General features: G+C 44.2%; 1 protein-coding gene across 1 annotated transcript; it reads right to left on the minus strand.

The window, feature by feature from the left end:
* Positions 1-140: 140 nt before the first annotated feature.
* On the minus strand, positions 141-20617 carry Bnip3 (BCL2 interacting protein 3). Its single transcript, XM_021637820.2, has 6 exons — positions 20455-20617; positions 10269-10416; positions 9579-9660; positions 3366-3472; positions 3137-3286; positions 141-1138 (listed from the first exon to the last, which is right to left on the minus strand). The coding sequence occupies exons 1-6, from the start codon at positions 20483-20485 to the stop codon at positions 1093-1095; spliced, it is 564 nt and encodes a 187-aa protein (XP_021493495.1). The 5' UTR covers positions 20486-20617; the 3' UTR covers positions 141-1092.
* Positions 20618-27767: the final 7150 nt, after the last annotated feature.

The following is a 27767-nucleotide window of genomic DNA, read 5'->3' on the forward strand; positions in this document are numbered from 1 at the left end:
AAATAAAGGGAAGATTCTGGGGGGCCAGGTGTAGTGTTGCATGCCTTTAATCCCAGGAAGGTACACCTGGTTACATCCTGCCATCTTTCTCCAAATGAGAGGAATAAGCTATTTCAAGTAATCATTAAATATAAGCAAAAGACGGTTAAAATGTTACTTTTATTTTAACACACCTGAGTTAAGTGTGAGACAATGAAACAATACAACAGGATATATACAGCATGGCAAAGAGGCAGGCTTTAAGAACATGCTATATAGAAAAGAGACTGAGAGCACACCTTGTTTAACAGAAGCTTTGGTTACTGATTAACACATATGCAAATCCAGTAATCTCCAAAGGATTTGGCAAAGATTTATTTTTTTTCATTTCCAGTCTTTTAAAGTAGACAGATTTGCTTACAATAGAACTGATTTTAAAAGCACACAAAATTTAAGTACAAAGAGATTAAATCCAGCAGAGTGATGAAGATGCCTGCAACAAAACTGACTGTCCAAGGTAATGGCAGACAGCAAGGCTGGAACCCGCATCCTGCAAAGCAAGAAGAGGTGGGGATTGCAGAGTGGGGTTGGTGGATAACCTTAGCTTCTACTTGCTACTTAATTCATATAATAAGAGGCCTTTACAGATAACCCATACCCTTTAATTAACCATGTAGCATTTTCTACTATGTAATAGAACTATAAGGCCACAATATTCCTTTGGGACAAATTCTTTAATGATTTAAATATCATTTACTTCTTCTTTTGAAGTGTAAAGTGTCTTAACTGAATTATGATTACAGATCCGTTTTAATTACATCATTGCTACAATATTAAAATTTTATACTATTTATATCTAATATCCAAAGAAATTTACTAATAAATGCTACAATAGGCATCAGTCTGACATGCTTATTAATTGATCCCATAGGTATAATTATAGGTCATGATATTAGAATCTATTCTGTCTCACTAAATCAGGAACACTGCATTTACAGAACAAATAAACACACATAGTGCAGACACCCAAGGATCATGCTAGCTCTTCAGTTAGCTGTCACAGCTCAGACATGAATCCTCACTGTGTGACCAGAAGTCAGATTCAATTCTTCATCAAAAGGTGCTAGTGGAAGTTGTCAGACGCCTTCCAATATAGATCCTAGAAAAGGAATGGTAGTCAATCAGTCAATTCTCAGGTGACTTTATATGTAGCTCAAACAGGGCAGGCCACCATGGTTACAGCTTTAGAAAGGAACTAACCACCTTATACTTGATAAAGTATAATTGTAATCTTTATCAAGTGTTTTAGTCATCAAAAATGTATCCCACATTGGTCTAACTTTTCTTAATCTCAATTAAAATTTAATTTTGTGTCAATTATTCTAATGGTGCAAGAGACTAAAAGTACAAAAAAAAGATACTAATATATTAGCAGGAGTTGAAACTCAATGACAGAGTACCTTCACCATGCACAAGATCCCAGGTTCAAACCCAAGGACTCCCCACAAAAAGTATAAACCAACCCCAAATGCTATTACCACACAGTTTCACATTCCCTTCAGTATGTCAAATGAGTCCCCCACAGCTGCAGTGCAGGCTGGCTTTATATCTAGTTAATTCATTACCACTAACCTCAAAGCCCAACCAAGGAGTAATGAAGGCTCTCTTCTCTGAAATCGAGTGGGGAACAACAATCTCAAGGAAAGAAAACAAGAAAGAATTCCACCTGGCCAGGTCTATGGAGTGGGGAGAATAAGACTGTGTATGGGCAGTGAGCTATCTGAACTAAGGAGGGTAGCTTTCATCTAGAAAGACTGGAAGTTGTCAGGATGTGGTTGGGGTGGCACCATCAAGCTCTGAGACTGGGAAGGATGAAGAACAGAGATAGTAGGTAGGAGCTGGATGCCGAAAAGATTTCCTGAAGGGAAAAACTCAGCTTAAACACGGAGTTTCCTGGGCCCTGCCCACAGGTCCTCCCCTTGCTGGTTCTGTTCTGTTTTATTTTTTCAGACCAGGTCTCAATAAGTAGTCCTGGCTGGCCTGGAATTCAGCCATCCCCTGCCTCTGCTTCCCAAGTACCACTGGACCCTACTGCTTACTAGTTCTGAGAAAAAAAGTTCCAGCTGATGGGATGCACCTGTCCATGAGACCAAGAACCAGAAGAGAAGTGCTGAAAGCAGGTAGGGCTCCAGCCCAAGTATAAGAGGAGCCTCTATACCCAGGAAGCAATTTCTACAGGCAGGTCTACAAGGCTCCTGAGGGTCTGCTGTGCAGGGAGATAAGTGCAGTTAAGGATTGGGATTAGATGTACCTATGAGACCCACAAAATCCCAAGGGACCAAACACGAAACAGACCACGTGTCAACCACATGAACAGCTTTTGGGAGAAAATAAGCAGATTACAGAGCCTTCTGCCCCAAACATATCCCCAACCAACTTAGGCCAGAGTGGCATGCCAGCTATTTCAATAGACTGCTGCCACACAACACTGTCTTCATATAGAGGGTCTTGTGAGATCACCTCCACATGGACAGGGGCTACTAGGGATATGCCTACAGAAAGAATAAGCAAGGGCTGAGGATATATAGCTCAACTGGTATAGTGCTTGACCACAATGTATGAAGCCCTGGATTCAACCAAGCAAACTGGGTGTGGTGGCACACACTCCTAATCCTAGCACTCAGAAGAGATAGACATAGGAAGATCTGAAAACCAATCTCATCCCTGTGAGGTCAGCCCAGATACATGTGTCCCAATCCCTAGTGTTCCTTTCACAACCTGGCCCCACCTAGAGAATCCACAGCTTTATTACTTGGTCTGCTTTAGTCTAAATGTCATACATAAGCAGAAACCTGGAGGCGTTATTTACTTCATTATTGCCAAAAGTTCAACAGGACCATCCACCCGCTGTATAGGTGGCACAAGAAAGAAGTGAGCATGAGAACCCCTGTGCAAGACATGGTGGATAAAGGGGCAAGGCCTTCCACAGCATAGGATATCTTTACTTTTTGATGTAACAATGACCTAGGAATAAGTTTGTGAAAATGCACCAAGCTATAAAATGATCTCTCTTAATAAGCAATGTAAAAAACAAATTGCTGAGGCCTAGAATTACCAAGGCCCACCCTGCTAGTGCTCACAAAGAAACATCACTTACCCCAATCCAATGGCCAGCAGATGAGACAGCAACAGAGATGGAAGAAAAACCTTCAGAAAGTCTGCTGAGAAAATGCCCCCTTTCTTCATAACGCTCGTGTTTCTCATGCTGAGAGTAGTTGTGCGCTTCGGATGTTTAAAAAGGAACTCCCTGGGGTAGAAAGCAACTGCCAGTCAATGTCCTCTTATCAAGGGAAGAGCCTTGACAAGAATAATGAAAAAGGACTTACTTGGGGGGTATATTTTCTGGCCGACTTGACCAATCCCATATCCAATCTGAGTTTTTCTTCAAGATACTTTCAACTTCTCTTCTTCTCTCAATATAATCTTCCTCAGACTAAGAAAAAGTAAATATTAAATAAGGCAGGTAAGCTTTCCACATTCTCAGCAGAGATATGGTCAGTAAGCTCAACAGAGAACTCCACCGACTCTTGTGACCATGGTCAAAGGGCCATCCCCCAGCAGACATAGCAAACTTGTCATATTGGCTGCTACCAGCAGGTATGGCTCAGATGGAAAGTGGGCCTTGCCACTTCCAATGACTTCACTTAAAAATAATAAATCCCTCCCAGCTGTGCCCAGCCATTTGGGTTTTAGTTAATTCCAAATGTAGTCAAAGGTGACAACCAAGAATAGCCAGCCCTTGTCAACTTAACACACAATCTTATCTCCTTATGCCCAATTTCCAAATGAAAAATAGTAATAATAATAATAATAATAACCATAATTATACCTGACATATTAACTATTCCACCTACAACCATAAATACATTATAAATTCAGACATTTAGTTGGTAATGTCCCTTGAGGAACATTCTCCTAGTATTTAAAACTAAAATATAATAATCACAGATATTCTCTTAACTGATATTACATGATAAATTGAGTAAATACAAATCTGTAAACACATTTTTAACACTTGTGTCAATGATAATCCTTGTTTCTGCAACAGATCACATGGCCTCAGCAGCTGATATTTCCTCTAGTTCCCACTCTATGTATTTCCTCCACTTTGAGCAGGTACTTCAGCAGGTCATGGTTCTTTTCCTGAGGGAAGTGACCCATACCTTCACTGCAGAAGTCTGTGCCCTTTTTTTGGAGTTTCCCATTGAATTTAATCACAAGACATGGTAGCACCAAGAGACAGCCTAAAGGATCTCCTGCACCTCAGACAATCTTTCTTGCCTCCACTATAGAGGAGCAATCCAATTACCCCTTGGTAACCTGGATCAATCATCCCTTTTAATACTGTTGTTTTGTTTGTTTTTTCCTTTTGTTGTTTCTTTTTCAAGACAGGGTTTCTCTGTGTAGCCTTGGCTGTCCTGGACTCACTTGTAGACCTCAACTTGTAGACCTCACTTGTAGACCTCAAACTCCACCTGTCTCTGCCTCCCTGAGTACTTGGATTACAGGCTTGCACCACTGTGCTGGGCCTGTTATTCCTTTCTTAGTTTGTTTAAGGGCATCAGAAACTAAGCCTCCAGTTCAACAGGATGTTGTGCCTCCTGCAAGAAGTCACTCCTCCTTCTCAACCAGCAGAACTTAAGGTCAAAGGAACAGGAAGCAAAAATTTCCTAGTGCATCACTAGGAGTGGTAGTGGGTAGAACTATTCCCTTTTCCACTGGAAAAACTGTACCGTATAGTGGATGTTGATTTAAAGTGCATACCACCTTCTGGAGAACCTTGTACCAGCCACTCCAGGCTACTGTTACCTAACTAGCACTGTGTCGTCAAAAGTTTATTCCATCTTTCTTTCTGGTCAGCTGCTTCAGGATGGTTGAGAACATGATAATACCAGTAGATTCTATGATCACGGACGTGTCAGATTTGTCTGGTTGTGAACCGAGTTTCTTGGTCAGAAACAAGGCTATGTAAAATCTAGTAGATAAGGAAGTCTATATCTCTATGGAAGGTGGTTATGGTTATGTGCAGGAAAAGCAAATCCATAACCAGAACAAATATCTACTCCAGTAAGGACAAAGTGTTGTCCTTCCCATGGAGAGAGCAGTTCAATGTAGTCAACCTACCACTAGGTCACTGTCTGGCTACCCCAGGAATAGGGCCATATCTGGGACTCAGTGTTGGTCTCTGCCATTCGCAGATCTGACACTGAGCAGCAGTGAGTGCAGTTCATGTTGTCACATGTATAACCCCCATCTCTGCTATCATGGCCAGTTTGTTCATGAGCCCATTGGGCAATAACAGGAATGGCTGGGGAAACTCTCCACAGAATTGTCCACCAATTTACGCGATTACTAAACTCCTCCTCAGCTGAAGTCACCTTTTGATGAGCACTCACACTGGGCACAAGTACCTTCGCCTTCTTTATCCATTTGGAAAAATCAATCCACATACTTCTTCCCCAGATGTCCTTCTCACCTATTTTCTAGTCATGTTCTTTCTGGGTCCCTGACCATACATTCATTGGCTACAGCTCATGAACTGGTGAACAACTGCACACCTGGCTATTTCCCTTTCCAAACAAAATGTATGATCATGAATACTGCATGAAGTTCTGCCCAATGTGAAGATTTCTCTTCACTGCTGTGTCTTTCAGGGTTATCTCAGAAAGGGATTGTAATGCTGTAGCTGTCCACTTCTGGGTGGACCCTGGATAATGTGCAAAACCAGGCCCTTGTCTTTTCTTCCTCAATCAAACAATCATAAGGCATACCCCATTAGGCTATAGGTACATGCTTGGCAGCAGAAGGTACTGTAATGGGAATAGAAAACCATGGGCATTTGGGCAATTTCTTCATGTAACTTCCTTGTGCCTTCAGGACCTACTTGAACCTGATCACATATATACCACTGCCATTTGATAATGCATTGTTACAGTGTACATCCTACTTTGTGTTTTGATGGGTCATATATACCCAGCTTATAATGGGCGGCTCTGGTCACATACTAACTCTGTGGACCATTGTCAAATGTTTAGTTTCTGCTAAGGCCCAATAGCAGGCCAAAAGGAGATAAGCTATCTGAAGATGGTAGAGCCTTGCTCCCAAATCCCAAAGGTCTCTTCTGTGATTTACCTATTTAAATATATTTATACCACTTCACTGAGTTTGACATTCAACTGTCATTTTCCACAATCCATCTGTTTTCTATACTAGTCAGAGAGGAGAGTTAAAAGATGTGGTGGGAACCACCAACCCTGTATCTTTGAAGTCCTTGATGGTAGCACTAACTTCTGCAGTTCCTCCAGTGGTGTGATAGTGGTTTTGATTCACTGTTTTCCCTGGCAGGAGCAACTCTAAAGGCTTTCATTAGCCTTTCCAACCATAAGAGCCCTCACTCCACAGGTCAGGGAGCCAATGTGAGAATTCTGCCAACTTCTAAATATATCTATCCCAGGAAATAACCACAGAATGAGTACAGGGACCACTCAATATACTCTAAGTCAGACTTCAGCCAAAAATCCATTAATCACCTAACTTGATAAACCCCTACTCTAACGGGAACTAAGTTCCTTGGGGTCTCCTGAAATCAGTATCAATCCACATCCAGTGTCCAACAGACCCCAGTGTAGAGTTACCTAGTCATGTCTCTCACAAGCCTTAGCATATGCTTCTCCTTTATGGACATGCCCATTTTGTCCAAGTGCTGCTCAATCTGGATTAGGGGCTGGAGATGTAGCTGAGTTTGCAAAGTACATATACATAGAATCCTGAGTGTTCCATTCCCAACTCCACAAAAACAAGGTTCAGTGGCACAGCCTTTACATTCCAGCACTCAGGAGGCGAGTGCAGGGATTTTCTGTAAGCTGAAGTACAGCCTGAACTACTACACAGTATAAAAAACTCCATCCCAAAATACCAAAACCACTATTCTACTGTCATGAGAACCTAGATAACAGCAGAACCTATTACAGAAGGAAAAAAATGAGAACATTCTAAAATGATGATTCTAAAACCAAGTATGGCTAGTATAACAAGCTACTTTAAAAGGTGCTTTTGGAAGTGCTGGCACAGGCCAGAATTCTGAAGGCAAAGGCAGGCAGATCTCTGTGAGTTCAAGACCAGCCTGAATCTCCAGGATAGCCAGAGTTACACAGGGAAACCCTATCAGAAAAAAAAACAAACAAAAAGACTGTTCCAAAAGTGGACGTGAACTTAAGTATACAGAAGGATGAGTGGGTTCTAGAAGCCTTTGGAGCCCAAACTGGGACCAGAGAAGAGTTCTCTGGAAAGCCTGGGCTAGTAGGTAGAGACAGTTGGTTTTTGGTGATGGGAAACTGAAAAAAATTTGGCACAGGAGGAACCAAGGCTTCTAGTAGTGACCTTGCTTCCTAAATCAACTGCTGAACAATTACAGAAGATGTTACTCATCTTCACCAGACCACATATACAAGGATAGATAGCACTACTAGAGAAAACTGCCTCAAACTACTATACAGAAAATGGCATGAATTAAAAACAGTCGGCTTAAGCAATAAACCATCTAGCCTTTTCACCCTTAGGCTCTAAGGTGGACTGAATGGCCCCATAAACCTATGTTTGGATGCTTAGTCATCACGGAATGCCACTACTTGGGAGGGATTAGGTGTAGCCCTGTTGGAGTAGGTGTGGTCTTAGAAGAAGTATGTCACTTGGTGTGGGTCTGGAGGGTTCAAAAGCCCAAGCCAAGCTCTCCCTCTTCCTGCTGCCTAAAAATCCAGATGTAGTTCTTTCAGCTAATTCCCCAGCACTCTGTCTGCCATGCTTCCTGACATGAAGAGAATAGACTGAACTGTAAGCCAGCCCCAATTAAATGTTTTGTTTTGTGTTTTTTTTTTTTTTTAATAAGAGTTACCATGGTCATAGTGTCTCTTCACAGCAACAGAACAGTACGATAGGCTCTGATCTCAAAACAACGCTAAAGACATGGTATATAAAACTCTTTTCATTTCTATTGAGTTACTATTAGAAAAGTAAGCTCATGTACTGGGCTCTATATGACTCGGTTTGCAGAATGCTTGCCCGGCATGCACACCATGCTGAGCTCTAGCCCCACACTCACTCCAAAAGTCAGGTGTGCACACCTATAGCCACCTCAGTATTAGCAAAATGGAATTCCTAATATATGGTTTTAAAATATTTACTGTCTCGGGTTAGAGAGTTGGCCCAGCGCTTAAGAGTACTTGCTCTTCTTCCAGAGGACCAAATCCAGTTCCCAGAACCCAGACCAGGTGCCTGACTGCTGCCCATAATTCTAGTTCCAAAGGATCCAATGCCTTTGGCATCTAGACACCTGGACTCAGACACACACACTATTTAAAATATATTTTTGGAAACCCTATTAAGAAGGGAGAGTAGTGGTTGGGAAGATGGCTCAGTAAATAAAAGTAAATAAAACTTTGCTACACGAGTATCAGGATCCTCAGTTCAAATCCTCAACACCAGTAGGCATGGTGGTAGACACACACCCTAAGTGCAGCACTTAGGAGGCAGAGGCACTGGTTTTCTGTGAGTTCAAGACCGGATTGGTCTACACAGCAAGTTTCAGGCTAGATAGGGTGAATAGGTATTCCCTGTCTAAATAAAAATCAAGAGATACTGTTGCTGACACAGGCCTAGTGGCAAGCCTGTAATCCCAGCATTCAGGGAAGCAGAGGCAGGTGGATCTTTGTGAGTTCAAGGCCAGCCTAGTCTACATAGCAAGTCTAGTACAGCCAACACTACACAGAGAAACCCTGTCACAAAAATCAATCAACCAATCAAAATGTTTCCTGTTCATACAGAGGTCCTGAGTTTGCTTTCCTCCACATCAGGCAGCTTAAAGCTGCCAATAACTCACTCCAGAGGATCCAATGTCCTCTTTTGAGACAACTTGGACACCTGCATACATGTGGCATTCTCTCATACACACATACACATAAATAAAATTTAAAAAAAAAAAAAAAACATAGAGCCAACACTCATGTGTTGGTTGATGTTTTTGTGCACTGTGTATTCAAATGCTGATTTCAATACCCAGAGATCTGGCATTGTCATTATTATGAAGCATCTCCTGTCTTGGTATGTTGTAAACATTGTTGTCCATCACCTTGATTCAGAGAGAAAGAGACAGATAGACTGACTGACTAACTCAGGTGAGGTCTGGAGAATCGCCACATAATAGACCACAAAGCAGGAAGTAGGCCAGGCCAGTATTAGAATAGGTTAGTATCTGCCCAGCTATAGGAGCTAGGACAGGCATAGGAAAAAAAACTTTTCATTTTATAGGCACAGGAGAACAATTCTGTAATCTCAACCCTGGAAGGCAGAGGTAGGAGGATCACTGGGGCTCACTAGCCAGCAGATCTATCCAAATTGGTGAGTTCCATGTTCAATGAGACACCCTTTCTCAAAAACTAAGGGAAAGCAAAAACTCAAGTGTGCTGTGTGTAAGTGATCTCATGCAGGAGTCAACAGACTGATGATGTGCTGAACCTTATATCATGCTCCTGTCTATGGCTTACCAGAGTGCTGTTTTTCTCTCCAAAGCTGTGAGTGTCTGTTTCAGCTCTGTTGGTATCTTGTGGTGTCTGGGAGCGAGGTGGGCTTCATTAGGAAATGAATAAAACAGAGTAGCATGTCAATTCTGTCATAGGAAGCATCAATCCCAAGCAGGGGCTATTGCCTTAGTAAGGGGAGTGGTAGAGGACTCTCCACAGCAAGCCTCATCCTTATGCCTAACACCAGACCAGGGCCAAACAAATCCTCAGTCTTTTCGGCTGAGCAGTTCCCTAGGGAAGCCCCACCCTCCTGCATGATCTGTGGCATAGCTCTTGGAAGCATCTGACCTTCGACCACTTACTCTCAGCCACACACCTTGGATTCACTCCCTAGTAGTGCTGCCTAGGAACACAAGCTAGCTGGGGGCCTGAACAAAACTGCTCCAACTTGGTGTTCACCATGATCAGTTTCATAAACAAGGGCCAGTATATTAAGGGACTTTGTTATTTGTCCCTAGATTGAATATGGTCTCTCCAGCCCGAACCCAGATCACTTCCTCCCAACAGACCCAGGGTTTTTTTAATAAGCACTGCTTCAGGAATTACTCCCAAATGTGGCCTCAGACCTGGAAGCCCACCCACAAAAGCATTATGTACAACTATAATTATCCACTTGCTGGGAACGTCAACACTGTAAACACCCAACAAACCTACCTGTCACAGTGAGAACTCTTGGAGCTACTTCGTCCGGATTCATGCTGGGCATCCAACAGTATTTTTTCCATGTCACCATTATACATAGAGACAGAGGCTGGAACACTGCTCCCATTCCCATTGCTGAAGTGCAGTTCTACCCAAGAGCCTAAAGAGAACAAAAAAGACAGTTAAAAATATGCCCCTCATGGGGCTTTGACGATGTGTACTTTTAATCCCTGTGAGTTCAAGGCCAGCCAGGACCATACAGTGAGACCTTGTCTCAATAGATAAATGACTGGCAGGCAGGCAGGCAGAGAGACAGGCCCACTCACTACCAAAGACAGCACATGATGAGCCATCACTCTAGGCCCCACTTTTTTGCCACTTTATACACTTGCATTTCTGGTCTGCTGGCCTCTCTTAGGTCCAATTGGCAAGGTCCCTGAGGCTGAGACACTGTACTGTATCACTTGCCATTCCTTTACTCCATGCAGGTATTCTACAAACCTGTGGATTTACCAGAGGCCAAGACAGGGGTCTTGTTTAGGCTGGCAGAGAACTAAAAGTCCAGTCCCTGCCTCCTCTGGGTGCTATAGACTACAGTCATGGGTCAACATGCCTAGCTAAAGGCTTAAATTCAAACTATCTCCACATTCAGGATCACAAGGTCCTGGGGCTCTGTAAAATTCTTATTTATTACTGTTGCTCTGCATTCATACCAGAAATCAGATTAGCAAGTTTTGAAATAAAATAGTTAATTTTTTGGTTAAATTTCACTCTTTAGAGAGACTTACCTTTTAAGTATTCACTTAGACAAATCTTTACACTATAGAAGTACAGCATAGCACATTAAAAATGAAGTCTAAGGGTACACTTTGGTTCTCCAAAAGTTTTCTCACCACAAAAATAATGAACATATATACTGTTACATCTGTGGCTTGCTTCCAGTTTGGACTGCTGAATGTGTTGATAAAAATATTTTCAAGGGCCAGGTTGTAGTGGCACTTGCCTTTAATCCCAGCACTTGGGAGGCAGAGGCAGGCAGATTTCTGAGTTCAAGGCTAGCCTGGTCAACATAGTGAGTTACAGGACAGCCAAGGCTACAGAGAAACCCTGTCTCAAACAAAACAAAACCAAACCAGAAACTATATATTTATGTATTTTTTCAAGGGCTAGTGCTATAGCTCAGTGGCATGGCAGTGAGTGTGCGTACCTTAATAATCATAAGGTTCTGGGCTTAATCCCAGCGGTGCCCAATGTTCATGTGTGTACATGTGTAGATTTTTCAGCAAAACAGGTAGTGCACAACTACAATCCCAGTACTTATGAGGCTGACACAGGGGGACTGTAAAGTTTGAGGTCAGTTTGTGTAACAAAGTAAGATGCACGCAAACAGACTGCTTCCTGACACAGTTGGGCCAGCATATAATCCCAAAATGAGTCTGTGCTACTTCATACAGTGCCAACACTCAATTACTAGTCTGACTTACACTCTCCTGGATTTAATTTGAAAGCTATGTTCTAGAACAGGGTATCTTTTATTGTAAACTGCTTCTGCTTCCCCCCTGTGGTGGTTGCTTGCTTTCTATTTATTCATTGTTTGTATGAAGGTGTGTGGGCACCTCACACATTACACATACGGAGGTCCTGGGGATTGAACTCAGGTTATCAAGTTTGGCAGCAACCCCCTTCCATCTCGCTTGCTCTGTGGTGCTTTAGCAAAATGAGTGTGTGTTTTAAAGTGTAGGCCTCATTCTGGGCCCAAAGTTACTTTTCTATTTTGACACATAGGTCCATTTGTTTTTAGAAAATCCTTTTGTTGAGTTGGCCTGGTCTACATATGAAGTTCGAAGACAACCAAGACTACAGAGTCCCTAACCACATAATCAGATAGATAGGTAGGTAGGTAGATAGACAGATAGGTAGGTAGGTAGGTAGGTAACTGGTAGTACACAGAACTGATAGAGGATGAAGACAACCACAAATGATAGGAATGAATATATGTGCTAGAGAAGCTGAATAAACAAAATTTGTGGCCACTATAATTTTACTAAATACAGTAATAATTATGCTGAGTTTTTCTGTGCTCAGACTAACATGGTACTATATGATGATTCAATTAAGGAAGAAATGAAACTACTTATAATCAATTCACTCTGATTGGGGACATAACTCTAGACATAGAAGAGGCCTTAGTTTCTTTTTTCTTTTTTTTTACTTTTTTGTTGTTGTTGCTGCTGTTGTCGTTTTTTGTCTTGAGACAGGGTTTCTATGTGTAGCTTTGGCTGTCTGGGACTTGCTTTATAGACCAGGCTGACCTCAAACTCACAGAGATCCCCCTGCCTCTGCCTCCCAAAGTGCTGGGATTACAGGCATGTGCCAACATACCCTAGTTTCAATCCCCACTACCAAATGGGAGGGAGGAAAAAGGCAAGAGGATTGCTTCAAGTTCAAGGCTGGCTTGGGCTATATTGAGACTTTGTTTATAAATTACCACACACATTAACATCCTCTAAAAGAAAAAGGAGCATACATGGTTGCACTCACCTATAATCCAGTAGAAGTAGAAGGATTTAAGAGTTCAGGGCCACCTTTAGCTATAGTTCAAGGAAACCTGCACTCTGTGCTATGTGTGACCTCCCTAAAACAAATAAAACACCCTTAAAAAAACAGGTATGAAGGGGCACACCTGCAAATCCCAGAATTCAGGACGCAGAAGCAGAACTGTTAAAGTTTGAGGCCAGTGTGTTACAAAGATCGAGTTCCAGGCCAGCCGAAGGTACACAGTGAATCTCAACGGCAAAACAACACACATACACTTTCTCTAGAAGTAATAACAACCATACAGCTTTCCAGAACATCCCAAAGACATGTTTTTAACCCTCAGAAGCCTGGCCTCAACTGTGTTCAACTGTGTACTCATTGCAGAAACTGTGCACTCATTTCATTCAGGGGAAAAAAAAAATCAAAGGCTCAGAAATAAATTGTGTATTTACAGTTTATACCACCACCAGCCTCTCAGTAAACTAACAAATAATTATACAACACAAACTTTGAAATAAACATGATTTTTTTTTCCTCATTAGCTTCTCAGATTGCCTCATGAGAAGTAGGGCTACTCCACATGAAGCATAACACTAGCTCAGAAGGGCAGAGTCCAGAGCCTTTCTGCTGCAGCACACAGGCCCAAGTGCCCTCTGGGATCTGCAAATCCCACACCAATTCCAGTGCCAGACTAGTATCTTTCAATGGCCATCCATCCTCCCTTCACTGGCTGATGACACACGAATGCCAGGGTCAGTGGCTCACACCTAGAATCCCTGCAGTTTTGATTCAGTAAGACAGGAATGTTGCTATTAGTTCAAGGCCAGCCTGGGCAAGTGTGAGCTCCTAAACCTAGCCTACGAAATAGTACAGAGCCTCAGCTATGGATAGTTCCCTTTGTCTAGGCCAATATAATACTCAGAATCTGTGCCTGTCCCAATTTATGTGATGAAGTTAAATGGTACCTGGATCTTTTCTGGTATCTCACTTGAGTTTGAGGTCAGGCTGCCTTCTTCACAGTACCCAGTCCTGATGCCAAATGTAGTTTTTCCTACAGCAACTACCAATTTTCCACAACCAGCAGGGCCCACAATATCCCCTAAGCTCAGTATCAAATCTCATAAATTAAAGGCTAAAACCCAAAAGGATATAGCACATCAAACAGCCACAAGCAGAGTACACAGACTATCCACACTTCTGCTCAATCACAAATTTAAAACAAAACAAAAAAGACAAGCTCCGGTCTCTACATCCCCCTCAGACTTAATACTTTTCTAGATTTCAGAACTCAAGAAAATGTGTTACTTAGTTTGTGAGACAGGTCAGAAGCTGCCAGATGGAAGCACATGCATGGGGCAGGGAACACCGCCTTCCTATTGCCAACTCCACAGCCCCATGAGCATTCTGGGTTAGAGCTGGCTGTGGTGGCAGTTTATTTATTATACTTTTTAAAAACCAACCTCCAGCTCTCTCCTCTCCCTAGTGAACCCAAGTTTCCAACCTCTGACCAAACTCTAGCCTGAAGCTATCTATTCTGAATCCAGAATAAGTCATCTCATTCTTAGGGGGCTCCTTACAAAAACAGACCTGACTAAAGGAGAAAATTCCTCCTAGCTAAGAGATATATTTCCCTTCCCCCGTCAGTCCCAGCACTTGGGAGTAACAGGAATTCAAGGCCAGGCTAGCGTATAAAGACATATATCTCAAATAAAAAAAACCAAAACCAGACACTCAGGAAATCCTACAAGTTTAGGAGCTTGTGAAAGGAACTAAAACAACAGCAAGATTTCTGTGTACTTACTGTACAAGGGGTAATTGAAAATACAGGAAGCCTACTATCTGTCCTGATCTATACTGCCATACGCTACTTCTCACAGCTGTGGAAGCTGGCAAGCTCAAGCTCCAATCTTATGTTATCTGTGAGGAAGCCAGTTCAGTTCCCCTCACCAGATCCTTCACGCAGGCTCAACCAAGTGCAGCAGGGTCCTGGTCTTGCTGTTTTCACACCAACAGCACTGCACTGTTGAAGAGATGTATTCATGTCATAGCAGTGCTTTCAAAAAGTGTCGAGAGAGCCTGGCGGTGGTAGCGCAACACTAAGGACGAAGAAGCAGGAGGATCTCTGATTTCAAGGCCAGTCTGGTCTACTGAGTGAGTTCCAGGACAGCTAAGGCTACACAAAGAAAAGGGGGGGAGGGGAGGGCCTAAACAAGAAAAAGAAATAAAGAGGCCCAAGGACCTTTGAGGGGTGGTAGGGGAAATCCCAAATGGATTTGATCTGAGGCAAAAACCATTTGAGTCCAAAAGCTCTGTCTCCACGAATGATTTACTAAGGACCAAGTTTGATCATTAACCTATGAGTGGAGAGGAAGTCTAAGTCCTGGAAAATGAAGAAGATGTTATTCATTTACATATATCCTGCAGTTATTCATCAGATCATACATCTTTTTAAACAAGGTGGGGGGTGCACCTATAATCCTAATAGAACACTTGGAAGTTGAAGACAAGTTTAAGGCCAGCCTGGGCTACAAGACCAAGACCTTGTCAAAAACAAAAAACAAAAAAAAAGAAACACAACATTTCTTCTTATCAAAGAATCTCCCCAGTCAAAACACAACTCATTTCATGTAATTTAATACTTTTAGGCCTCAAACAGCAAGCAGGACTGCTGGCCCCCAAAGCCCTCATTTCTGAGTTACAGCAAGACACAAATCAAGTCCAATTTACATCTCCCTGAGTCTATAGTGTCCGGGAACTGAGCTCAGGTTCCCTAAGGGGCAGAATGTGCTCTTATTTTACGTGTGGGAGTGTTTTGCCTGCGTGTAGGTCGGTCTGTCTGTCTGTCTGTCTGTCTGTTCACCATGTATGTGACTGGTACCCATTGAAGCCAGAAGTGTACCAAATCCCTGGAACTGAAGTTATACAGTTGTAAATAAGTGCTCTTAACTGCTGAGGCATCTCTCTACTCTCCCATTTGGTTTTGGAGAATCTCACTATATAAACCAGTTTGGCCACTGTTCTAATTGGTTTTGTCAACTTAATACAACTTAGAAACAACTGAGAAGAAAGGGCTTTTTGAAGTATTTTATTTGAACTTGCAGAAATTGGTTTTCTCCTACCATTTGCGTTTCTAGGGACCAAACTCAGATCAACAAGATTGGCAGCAAGCACTTTTACCTGGTAAACTATCTGCCAACCCCATAGGAAGTAAGTCTTACTGAGGTTGGCCTACGGGTTTATCCATAGGAGCACTGTCTTTTTTTTAATATAATTTATTTGTATTTTATGTACATTGGTGTTTTGACTGCATGTATATTTGTGAGCTGCCAAATGTGTTGTGGGAATTGAATGCTAGGACTCTGGAAGAGCAGTCAACACTCTTAACCACTGAGCCATCTCTCCAGCCCCAGAAGCACGGTCTTGATTGTTAATTGGTATAGGAAGATCCAGCCACTTGTAGGCAGTACCATTCCCTACTCAGGGGGTCCTCAATAGTTTAAAGGTCAGAGAAAACCTAAACAGGAAAGCAAGCAGGGAACATGGGTGCACTTGATTCCCTCTGCTCTTGACTGTGGGTATGATGTAACTACTAGCTTCACTGAATTGGTCCCTCAACGTCCTCTTACTAATGGAATAAGCCAAATTAACCCTTCCTCTCCTAAACTGTGTTTTGTCAGAAGAGAAATTAGGACAGCCACTTAAGTTTGGATCCTCCTTGAGGCTGGGAGTGTAGTTCAGTTGATTAGTGTGCTTGAATAACATAATTATTTATGGCTGGGGATTTATGGTACCACATAAATGGTATGTTGGCACATACCTGTAATTCTAGTGCTCTAGATATTGAGGGGAAGAATAAAAGTTTAAAGACACCCTTGGCTACTTACTAAGTTCAAGGCCAGCCCAGAATACATAAAACCACCTCAAAAAACTTCTTTAATTAAATATACATACATACATACACACACACACACACACACACACACACACACACACACACACACACCTACCTCAGTTAGCCTCTGGAATACTGAGATTAGAAGGTTGCTTTTACCAGCCTGCCTTCCAAACTGCTTATATCATTACAACCCAGGGAGTCCCTTCTCTGTACTACCCTCTATATTCCAAGGGAAACTTTGTAGACTGCCAGTGCCTAACAATAACTACAGCCACAGGGTCCCTATTCTCAAGGCAACCCCACTACCTGGGGATGGCAGGACTCAACCATGGCTATAGAAGGAGAATCACCTTTGTTGCTTTTTCCATGGTTTTCCAGAAGCTGAGCCCAACTTGAAAACTGTATTAGAGGTTCAAATATACTGACAAGCTCCAGCAGGGACAGCATCCAGACAGAGCTAGAGGTCCTCTGAGAGGAACAGGTACCCACACAACCTTGGAAACAGGAACATAATACCAGAGGAAAATAATACACATGCTATAGGCTTCCAAGAAAGCCAGCAAGAGAGTGCCAAGTCTGGGGGAAGCAGTGCCCCAAATCAAAGGCAAAATCACACACACAAAAGGGCTTCTCCGGAATTGGCCTTTGCTGTCTCAACACTTAAAAGGTTCCTTGGGTTAACTTAGGAGAAAAAAGAGACTTGGTTGGCAAATAATTTTAGAGTCTGCCAGGTACATAACCCAGGCTATGGCTTCCTTTTCTGTCACACACATGTGTGTTCTATTGACAATGTCTCCTGTAGCCAGGCTGGCATTTAAACTCCTGCTCTTTCTGCCTCCATCTTCCAAACACTGGGATTACAGGCTTGTCTCAGCTTAGAAGCTACTGGCTTCCAAGACTAGTGAACTTGTCTCTCTGCCTATTGCCAGGCCATGCCTGAGTCTGCATCCTGACTCAGGTGGTTCCAGGGACTCTGAGCAGTCCCCGGCATGTCCTTAACTAAAGTAGTCATCCTTATTTCCATTTAACCTCTAGATCTCAATGTGACTATTTGCATAAGTTCAGCTAAAGCCTAAGAGAAACCTCTTAGGTCTAACAATGTTTCTCTTCATGACCCCTGCCTGTAACCACAGAACCATTTATCAGAACCAGTTGCAAGCAGAACAGCTGAGTGAAGACTTTACTGATTCTATACAGTGGTCCTTTCAAGGCAAGAGCAGCAACTAAGGCACAAAAGTATCACAAAGCTTATCTCCCTTCTGGCATGCCAGAAGTCATACAAAGAAGAAAAAACCAGCCCTGCCTCTAAGCACCGTTCAACAAGATGGATCAGAGGTAAAAAGGGAACAGAACCAATCAGTTCTGTGGGTAACACCTTGAGGAAAACTGGTCCCAGAGGTTGCTAAGGGGAATATTTGCTGTCCCACCTACCAACAAGGCTTCCATAGCTCTCAGCCTCAGAAGTAAACAAGAAGCGAGCCAATCAGGCAAACACAGAGGAGCTGCCTCAGCTCAGACTCCAAGCTGGGATTCACATTTCATAGGGCAGCTGAGATACCCCATGTGACTCAAGTGACCCCTCCCATTCTGGGCTAGACAGTAAGCCAGTGCCGAGCTGCACGTACACCCCAAACAATAGCCCAAATCCTTAGCATGAGTTTCCACACTGTAACCATCTTTTTATAGTATAAGCGAAACAGAGAAACAAAAATCTTCTTAACCCTTGAAATGACAAATGACAACCTCACTTTGCCAATGACTCAGCAGTCTGGCGTGTATATCAACGAATTAGGTGGTAACTGAGCCCTCTCAGAAGTACTCAGAAACTTCCAGAGATGAAATCTAAATAACACTGTTAGAAATAAAATCTCAATAACTACCGAAGTGACTATACAGCAAATGTTATGAAACATCACTTGATCTCATTTAGGAAAGACAAAAAGCGTCTCAATCTGTCAAAGAAGCTGAAACTGTTTGACATTAAGGAACAAAACCTGAATTATAAGATTTTTTTTAATGTGGCTGGAGTTTTAAAATACAAATTCTGTAATTTATTTGACTGGTTAAATTCTGCCTACTAAAATCTTGTTTAGAGTAATAAATAAATGCATCTCACTAAATGTATCTAAGCTTTCACAAAACTCTAACACAGCCCAGCTCCCAGGTCAGTGTTGCAAGATTTTGATTCCAGCACTCCAGGACAGAAGCAGGTGAATCTCCGTGAGTTCAAGGGCAGCCTAGTCTATACAAGTTCTAGGACAGCCAGAGCTACACAGAAGGAAAAACAAAAACAAGTCTCAAAAAAAAAACAAACAAACAAACAAACAATCTTCACACTAAACTAACTGGGTGTTGTGGGCACACACCTTTAATCCCAGCACTAGGGAGGCATCGGCAGACAGATCTGAGTTCAGGGATAGTGAGACCCTAGCTCAAAAAAGTTAACTCTAATGGTTAGAAAGCCCTCTCATGTTTATTTACATGCTCATTTTACTTAGTGAACTCTTGCTTCAGAGAATACAAAGGTCAACAGGATCCTCCTGCAGTTCCTAGACCTGTATAATTAAGGCTCAGCTCTTAACTCAGACCCACCAGGTTCCTCTCAGAACTGTATCATGGCACACAGCCCTCAGGGTGGTTTTGAAAAACTAGCAGCTGTCTGCTTAGTGCTAATAGCCTGGAAAGGCCAAGAGAGCCTATTTGATTGTTTCTGAGACAGGCTCTGGCTACACAGCCCCTAACTATCCTGGTTCTGCTACATAGTCCAAGCCAACCTTGAACTTGTCAAGACTCAGCTTCATCCTCTCCCATAATGGGATTTTTAGGTTGTGTTTCCACACCCAGGCTACTTCCATTTTAACCTACAAATCACTTCAGTGGTTACAGTGAGCCTACTGGGCTGAATTACCCTCCTTTCGTGCTGTTGTTGCTCTCTTCCACACTGCGCTGCACCCCCAGCCCTACCCCCCCCCCCCTTTTCTTTGAGACAGGGTTTTTCTTTGTAGCCAGGAACTCACTTTGTAGCCCATGCTGGCCACCGAGATCCGCCTGCCTGCATCTACCTGCTGATTGCTAGCTAGAATTAAAGGCTTGGTCACCTCTGTACGGCTATTCCATCATTTCTTAAAGACAACAATCTTTTAACTCTGAAAAAGAGCTAACAGTCTGAAGCCTTATTTCTCCTCTTCCACCTAAAGTAGGCAAAAAATGGAGGGCAGCGGCCAAGGCCTGTTAAATCCAGCTACTCTTCAGGCTGAGGCAGGAGAATCCCAAGTTCAAAGTCAGCATGTCTTAATGCATAAAATGAGAACTGGTAGTGTTGCACGGAGGTTGAGCACTTAACCCTAGCACGTTCAGACCTGGTTCCGTCCCCAGTACGACGTGGGAAAAGTGAGAGGCGCTACAGTCATAAATACTAATGACTTCAATCAAAGCACTGAAAATTCAACCTGCAACCTCTGGCCCTCTTAAACAATGCTGAACCAGGCGTAAGGGAAGCCAAAGGCCTGTAATCTGAGCTACTCAGATAGCTGAGAAAGGAGGTTCTCGGGGAGTTCGAAGCTAGCCTGACCTACAGAGACTGTGAAAACACAGAACTATGCCAGTGTGAACAACAGACCACGAAAGAAAGGCCCGGCCTGCTTGTGAAGGGACCGTCTGTAAGCAGCACCGAGGCTCAGCCCCCAGCCCCAGCCGCACCGAACTGCATCGCGGCCTCCACGCACCGCACCACGACCCTGCCGCCCCCGCGGCCCACAGCCTCACCCTGCAGGTTCTCCTCCCCGCTCTGCGACATGGTGGCTCGGCAAAGGAGCCCGAGGCCAACGGCGACAGGCCTCGGCGGCGGTCACTGGAAGACAGCACCAGAGCAGCCCGCCGCCTGCTCCGCTCAGAGACCTGGCGACGCGGAGCTGAGAGAAAAGGGGCAGGGCGGGACAGGACGCACGCGGCGGCCGTGCCCATTGGCTCGGGGGCGGGGCCTGCAGGTGGGGGAAGGAACGCGGGACGCGTGTGGCACGTGCGGCGCGTGCGCGGGGCGGAGCCCGGGTGGGGAAGGGGCGGGGCCTGGGGCAGGAGCGCGCTGGAGGGCGTTTGTTTGTAAGCTGTTGGGCGGAGTGGGGCCGCGGTCGGTGCCTGAGGCTGGGAGTAACAAGGACCAGGACTTGCCGGGGAGTGGGGAGGGGGCCTGCGGGGGAGGGGATAGGAGATAAGCAGCGGGTGGGGCCCGACGCGCGAGCTTTGGGACTCAGAGGTGCCCACTTTGCAGAGGCCCTAGAGGCGGGTCCTGAAGCCAGGCTGGCTAAGGTGGGCATGACGTGGGCGGGCTCTGAGGCAGGCGTGGCGTGGAGGACGTGCAGCGGGGCTCTAGGGCGGCTGGCGCTGGGTGTGCAGTCTGCCCCTCCCTCCCGCTGTCAACCCATTCTGTACCCCTGACTTGGGAACCCACGGGCGCTAGTGACGGGAGCACGCGGTGTATTACTGTCTCTATACATGCTAACAGAGGTTCTTAGAGGTTGGAAGTCCGCCTTTTTACGGTTCTGGGATAGGGAAGGGGCTTGTGAACCTCAAAATAAACTGTAAATCTTAGCAGCAGTGGGTCAGGTCGCAAGAAGCAACTTCATTTGGTGTTTGGTTTTTGTTTTTTTTTCTTTTCCAGACAGTGTGTCGTAACCGAGGCTGGCCTTGAAATGGCTGCGTATCAAAAGCTAGCCTTGAATTTCTGATCCTACTACTTCCACCACCCTAGTGCTGGGATTACAGCTGTGCAGCCCTACCTTTTTTGTTTTGTTTGGAGTGCTGAGATCATGCCCAGGGCCTTGCACATGCTGAGAAAGCAAACTGCCACTGTGCTATGCCACCAGACAGATTCATTGTGTATCCTAGGCTGGTCTTGAACTTTCCATCCCCCTATGCCAGCCTCCCAGGTTGCTGCCCTTACAGACAGCTCCACCACTCTCAACCAAAGTTTTCCTTCTTACACTGCTGGAGATCCAGCCTAGAGCCTTCCAGGTACTAAATAAATTCTCTACTACTGAGCTGCAAATCTTTGTCTCAAACTCCCAAGTACTGGAATTACAGGCATACTACCACCACTAGCAAGAAAGAAGCAAGAGCTATGGTCATGCTTGATGATACACTCCATGCCTAGCATATTCAAGGTCCTGGGTTCAATCGCCAAGCTGGGCTTGAACCCACAGAAATCCACCTGCCTCTGCCTCCCTAAGTGCTGAGATTACAAGCATATGCCACCATGTCCAGCTTAGTAATTTATTCTTAAAAAAATAATTAACTGGATGTGGCAGCTCACACCTCTAATCCTAATACTCTAGAGGCTAAAACAAATCATAAGTTCATTAAAATTTATGTATTCCTGCACACATGTGGAGGAATATTGATGCCATGCTCATTTGTTGAGATTGGAGGCCAAATTAAAGGAGTTGGTTCTCTCCTTTCACAACGTGAGTCCCTCTGACAGGCACTTTTACCTGATGAGCCATGCAGTAAACTCATATGACAGTATATAGAAGTTAGTGTGAGGCTTTGTCTCAAAAAGTAAAAGGATTGGGGCTCAGGCTGGAGATGCTTGCCTGGCATGCAGGAAGCCCTTGGATTTGATCTTCAGTGTCACATAAAACCAAGGGTGGTGTCCCACACACATAGCTGAAGCATGTGAGAGGTAGAGGCAGGAGGATCCGCTAAAGTCAACTCTGAGTTGCATGAGACTGAAAAAAAAAAAAAAAAAGACTAAGGATATAGCTCAGTGTGGATTTCTTCCCTTGCATTCATGAGGTACTGGAGTCTATCTCCAACACTGGAAAAAAAAAAAGAAATAGAACAGAATGATAACAGCCTAGGAACAAGGACCAAGTTATCCTAAATGACATTGTACCACAAAGGCACGTTTTATTTTATGTTTCTGAGACAAGTGAAGAGTGAAGGCTGGACTCCCAACTCAAGGATGGCCTCCATAACGCTGGGATTACAACATGGCTTCACCATGTCTAGCTGAAGTTACAGGAACCTTGACAGTTACCAAAAAGAAAGCCAAAAAAATTAATGTGTTTACGAAATGCACAGGTGGAGGGTAGGAGGGGATTGGATAGGCATGAAGGAGGATGGGGGGAATCTCTGGGATTAGGTGCTGTCTTTATCAAGTTCTGAGCCAGAGGGCAGGGAGGTCAGGCAGTCAAGGTGAGCATTCCAAGAGTTTTGTCCTTAATTAGGAGGGTGTTAGGGCAGATACTGAGATGGATAGTAAATACTTGTTAGAAGGAGCTAAAGATAGCCCAAGATCTTTTTGGCTGTAGACCTACAGTTTCCCCTTTCCACATCAACAGATTCTCAGCCATGCTCAGGCACTGCCAGAATATAGGTTCTGTTTTTCCAGGACCTTGATTCACAAAGCATTATCCTAAAGGAATACATATGTAAAAATAACTGTTAAAGGGCTGGAGAGGTGGCTCAGAGGTTAATATTGCAATCCTTTAATACCTTAATACAGTTCCTCATGTTCTGGTGACCCCCAACCATAAAATTATTTTCACTGCTATAATTGTAGTTTTGCTACTCTTATGAATTGTAATGTAAATATCTGATATGCAGGATATCTAATATTCATCCCCTCTGAAAGAGTCCTTCAAATCCCTAAAGGGGTCACGACCCACAAGTTACAGACTCATCAGGATAACTCGTTTCAGGATTCAACACCATCTTGCCTCTCTGGGCACCAGAAAACCACATGATGCAGACATATATGTAAGCAAAACCAAACTCAGTAATTTTTTTCTGCTTCCTTCAGCACCTTTTAAAAGTCAACTCCTCTGCCCAACTCATAGGCATACTTTTGTTATTATGAAGTGTTGCCTGACTCTGGAATCAAAAATAACCCAGGACCCAGGTTCAACCCCCAGCTCATAGCCACCTATAACTTCAGTTCCAGAAGATCCTATGCCCTTTTCTGGCCTCTGTAAGCACAACATACGTGTGTTATACATACATACATACATACATACATACATGCAAAACACCCATACATATAAAATAAAAATAAATCTTTTGAAGGGAGGGGGACTCTGGAGAATGACTCAGCAGTTTAGAGCACTTTCTACTCTTCCAGAGGACCCCAGTTTGGTTCCCAGCACCACATCCAGATTATAACCACTTGCAACTCTAATCTAATTATCTTCTGGCTTCCAGAGGTACTGGCACAGGCATGACAGACTCTTACAGAGAAGTGCACATCCGAAAGAATTTAAAACAAAAAAATAAAACTGACCATCACAGCAGGGAGTGGAGGCACACACCATTAATCCCAGATCAAGAAGCCAGAGGCAGGCAAATCTCTGAGTTCAAGGCCAGCCTGGTCTATAAACACAGAGAAACTCTGTCTCCCAAAACAAAAACAACTGGCCAAAAAAGCAGCCCTCTCCAGTAAACACTGCAGTTTTCCCAAGCCCAGAGCCAAAGTAGAATTGAGGGCTTGGATGGCCACACTCTGATCATGGCATAATAATTACTATAGTGAGCACCCAAAGCAAAAAGAAGATACAGTACGTGAGCCAAAGGTGGTAGAAGTGACGGATAGGATTTTTACCCAGCTGGGAAAAGTCACAGGACACGGGGAAGGGATTAAAAAGAGGATGTGTTTCTCCATAGTATAAAATCAGAGGTGGGTGACTGAAACCAATCCAGCCCTGCTGCCTGTTTCCAGGAGGTGTGCCTCTGACGTGGGAGATAGGAAGGGCAGTTTAGCTCCAAGGAGCTGTCCCAGCGTCTTCCACCTCTCTGGCAGGACCCTCCTGCATCAGGCTGTACTGGCCACTTTGTTCTGGCTCCTTCTCACCTCCAGGAAAACACCCACTTTTCCAGGAATTCACAGTCGTGCCTATGCCACACAAAGTTATTTTTAGAAACTGGCATGATGAAATATTCAGAATTGTAAACAACACGCACACGCTTTAGGTCCCAAGTTTGTACTTATGCAGCGTCCCAGTTGGCTGCAAAGTGAGATCCCTAGGGAAGGAAAGGGTGTTCTTCGATAAAAGCCTGGACTGTACTTGCCAGAGAATGTTCAAAACAGGAAGCAGCTCAGGCTCTGAGAGTCAGGCACAGCCGTGCTGAACTGGACAGTATCCCCAAGGACCCATCAGAGTGTGCTGGGCTGTGGCGGCTGCTGTTTATTTGTCCTTGGTTGGTGAGGCAATAGCTCCAGGCCTGCTGCACAGAGATTGCAGAAGTGGAGTAACTGGTCAGGTGGCCTGAGCCCAATACGTCTCAGGATGAAACGTGCCCAACAGCAGATATGTCATGAAGCCTCTCAAGGCACAGTAGCTGTATGGCCACATGGTAGCGATGGTAAATGGAAGGAGACTGTCTTAAGAAAGAAATGGCAAGCCCAGTGTGGTGGTGCATGCCTGTAATCCCCACACTCTGGGAGGCAGAGGGAGGTGGACGCTATGAGATGGAGGCCAGCCTGGCATACAAAGTGAGTCTAGGACAGGCAAGGCTACATGGAGAAACCCTGTCTTGAAAAAACAGAGAGAGAGAGAGAGAGAGAGAGAGAGAGAGAGAAAAGGAAAGGAAAGAAAGAAAGAAAATGGCTTTTATGGGGAGGGAAGGTAGGTACAAAGGGGCTGTGAAGATATCATTAAGCCTCCAAACCCAAACCCCAGGGACAGTATCGCTTTTTTTCCTCTATGCCTGGGATATTTCAGTTAATCTTGATCTCTTGGGGCAAATTCCTGTCATTCTTTTTTACCTTTGTTTGTTTGCTTGCTTGATCTCTTGTTTTGTTTTTTGTTTGTTTGTTTGTTTGTAACAGTATTAATATGTAACCCAGTTGGCCTCGAACAAGCAGCCAGTCCTCTAGCTTCATCTCCCAGAGTGCCAGAATCACAGTCGAGTCCCACCACACCTCAGCAACAGCTTTCCTTTTTTGCTGCTGTTTTTAATGAGGCAGGATCTCTTGTATTCCAGGCTGGCCTCAAACGAACACTACAGTGAAGAATGACCTTTCTGATGCTTTTACCTCTACCTCCCGAGCACTGGGATTAGAGGTGTGACCATCCCAGTTTATGCGGAGCTGGAGATCAAATCTGGGGCTCTGTGGATACTTGGCCTCCAGCACTCTACCACATTCCTAGCCCAATCATTTGCTTGTTTTACAAAAACAAACCTTTTCAGGTTCACAGAAAAACTGAGCACCAAGTGCAGATTTCCCAAATGCCCTTGATACCAACCCTACTCCACCCCCCCATCCAAACACACAAAGTGAGCCTTGAACTCAGAGATCTACCTACCTCTGCCTCCCCAGTGCTGGAATTAAAATCTTAAAATCACCACCTTGCCCCCCTTTGTTTTTGCTTGTTTTGTTTTTAACAATAGCAGCTGTGGCTGATAGTGAAAATACAGCTCATACTATTACTATTACACATTCTCTCACCTTGGGCATTAGGGTTACTGTGCAGCTGAGAGGAAGTAGCTTTGAGGACTGGTGTTTCAGCTAGATTTAGGATAGGTAAAGAGCTGCAGTGCAGGAGTTTGCCAGATCTCAAATGGACACCAGAGCATAGCTTGTGCTCCTGGGTGGAGACAGCATGGAAGGAAGCAAGCACCACGATGCTCTGCTGCTCCCTCCTGCACAAAGAGTCTTTGTTAAACCCCAGACCTACAGATTCACCATTGGCACCCACTGTCCACAGCCCATGCTACTTTGGGTGAATGTTCTCTGGATCTGACAAGTGCAGAATGGCATGAGTTACCATCTTAGGTCCCTGTCCTTATGCTCCAACAGCCCTGGCAGCCCCACATTTCCCCCCCCCCCCCCATCTTCACAGACTTGTCTTCTTCAGAATACCATGGGTTGGAATCTACAGCATAGCATTTTCAGACTGGCCTCTCTCAGTAAATCATTCTGTTTGTTTATTTTAGAAAGGGTCTCCCTGGGTAGCCCTGCCTGGCTTGGAACTCACTAAGGAGACCAGGTTGGCCTTGAACTCACAGAGATTGTCCTATCTCTGTTTCCTTGGTGCCTGCTGGGATTAAAGGTCTGTGCCACCATGCCCACCCAAAAGTGTGCTCTTTTTCTTTTCTTTTCTTTTAAGGAATGTTTGTTTATGTGCATGAGTAGGTGTTTTGCCTGTATGTATATCTATTTGTGCCCCATATGCATATCTGAACCCCCGAGGAAGCCAGAATAAGGTATCAGATCCCCTGTAACTGAAGTTACAAACAGTTGTGAGCCACCATGAGGTTCTGGAAACTGAATTCTGGTGCTCTCCAAACCCCCAATAATTTGTTTTTAAGGGTCCTCTGTGTCTTTTCCTGGCTCAGTAACTCATTATGGAAAACCCTTCCATTGTCTAGGTGAAACACACTGTATACTCCTTCACCTACTAATGGGTAGGGTATGTCAGTGTTTCCAAGATTTGGCTGTTAACAGCCATTATCATGGGTATGCAGGGTTCTGTGAGGACACAGCCTCTAGTCTTCCTCATTTAGCTCGCCCCTTCTCTGAGCTCTCCCACATCTGTCCTGCTCTGTTAGCACCAGTCTTGCCCCCAGTCCCCTGACAGGACTCTTCCCTGCCCAGGCCACAGGCTGGCCCTTTGCTCCAGTTGCAGCCGTAAAGCATTTCTCCTCACTCCTTGGCACCGTTCCTTTGTTAGCAGCATTTCTGGACATGTGCTATCTCAAGAGGACACAGTCTCGACAGGACAGACGTCTTCAAATCTCAGGCCAGAAAACTTAAAAACCATGATTAATGGTTTCTGATGATTACGTATTACTCTGAATTATGTAAGTTTCTGTTGTTTGAAAACAGGGTTTCTCTGTGTAGCTCTGGCTGCCCTAGAACTCACTCTATAGACTAGGCTGGCCTTGAACTCAGAGATCTACCTGCCTCTGCCTCCCCAGTGCTGGAATTAAAATCTTAAAATCGTACACCACCTTGCCCCCCTTTGTTTTTGCTTGTTTTGTTTTTAACAATAGCAGCTGTGGCTAATAGTGAAAATACAGCTCATACTATTACACATTCTCTCACCTTGGGCATTAGGGATACTGTGCAGCTGAGAGGAAGT

This window comes from Meriones unguiculatus, chromosome 1, assembly GCF_030254825.1.
Source record: "Meriones unguiculatus strain TT.TT164.6M chromosome 1, Bangor_MerUng_6.1, whole genome shotgun sequence".
Taxonomy (NCBI): Eukaryota; Metazoa; Chordata; class Mammalia; order Rodentia; family Muridae; genus Meriones; species Meriones unguiculatus.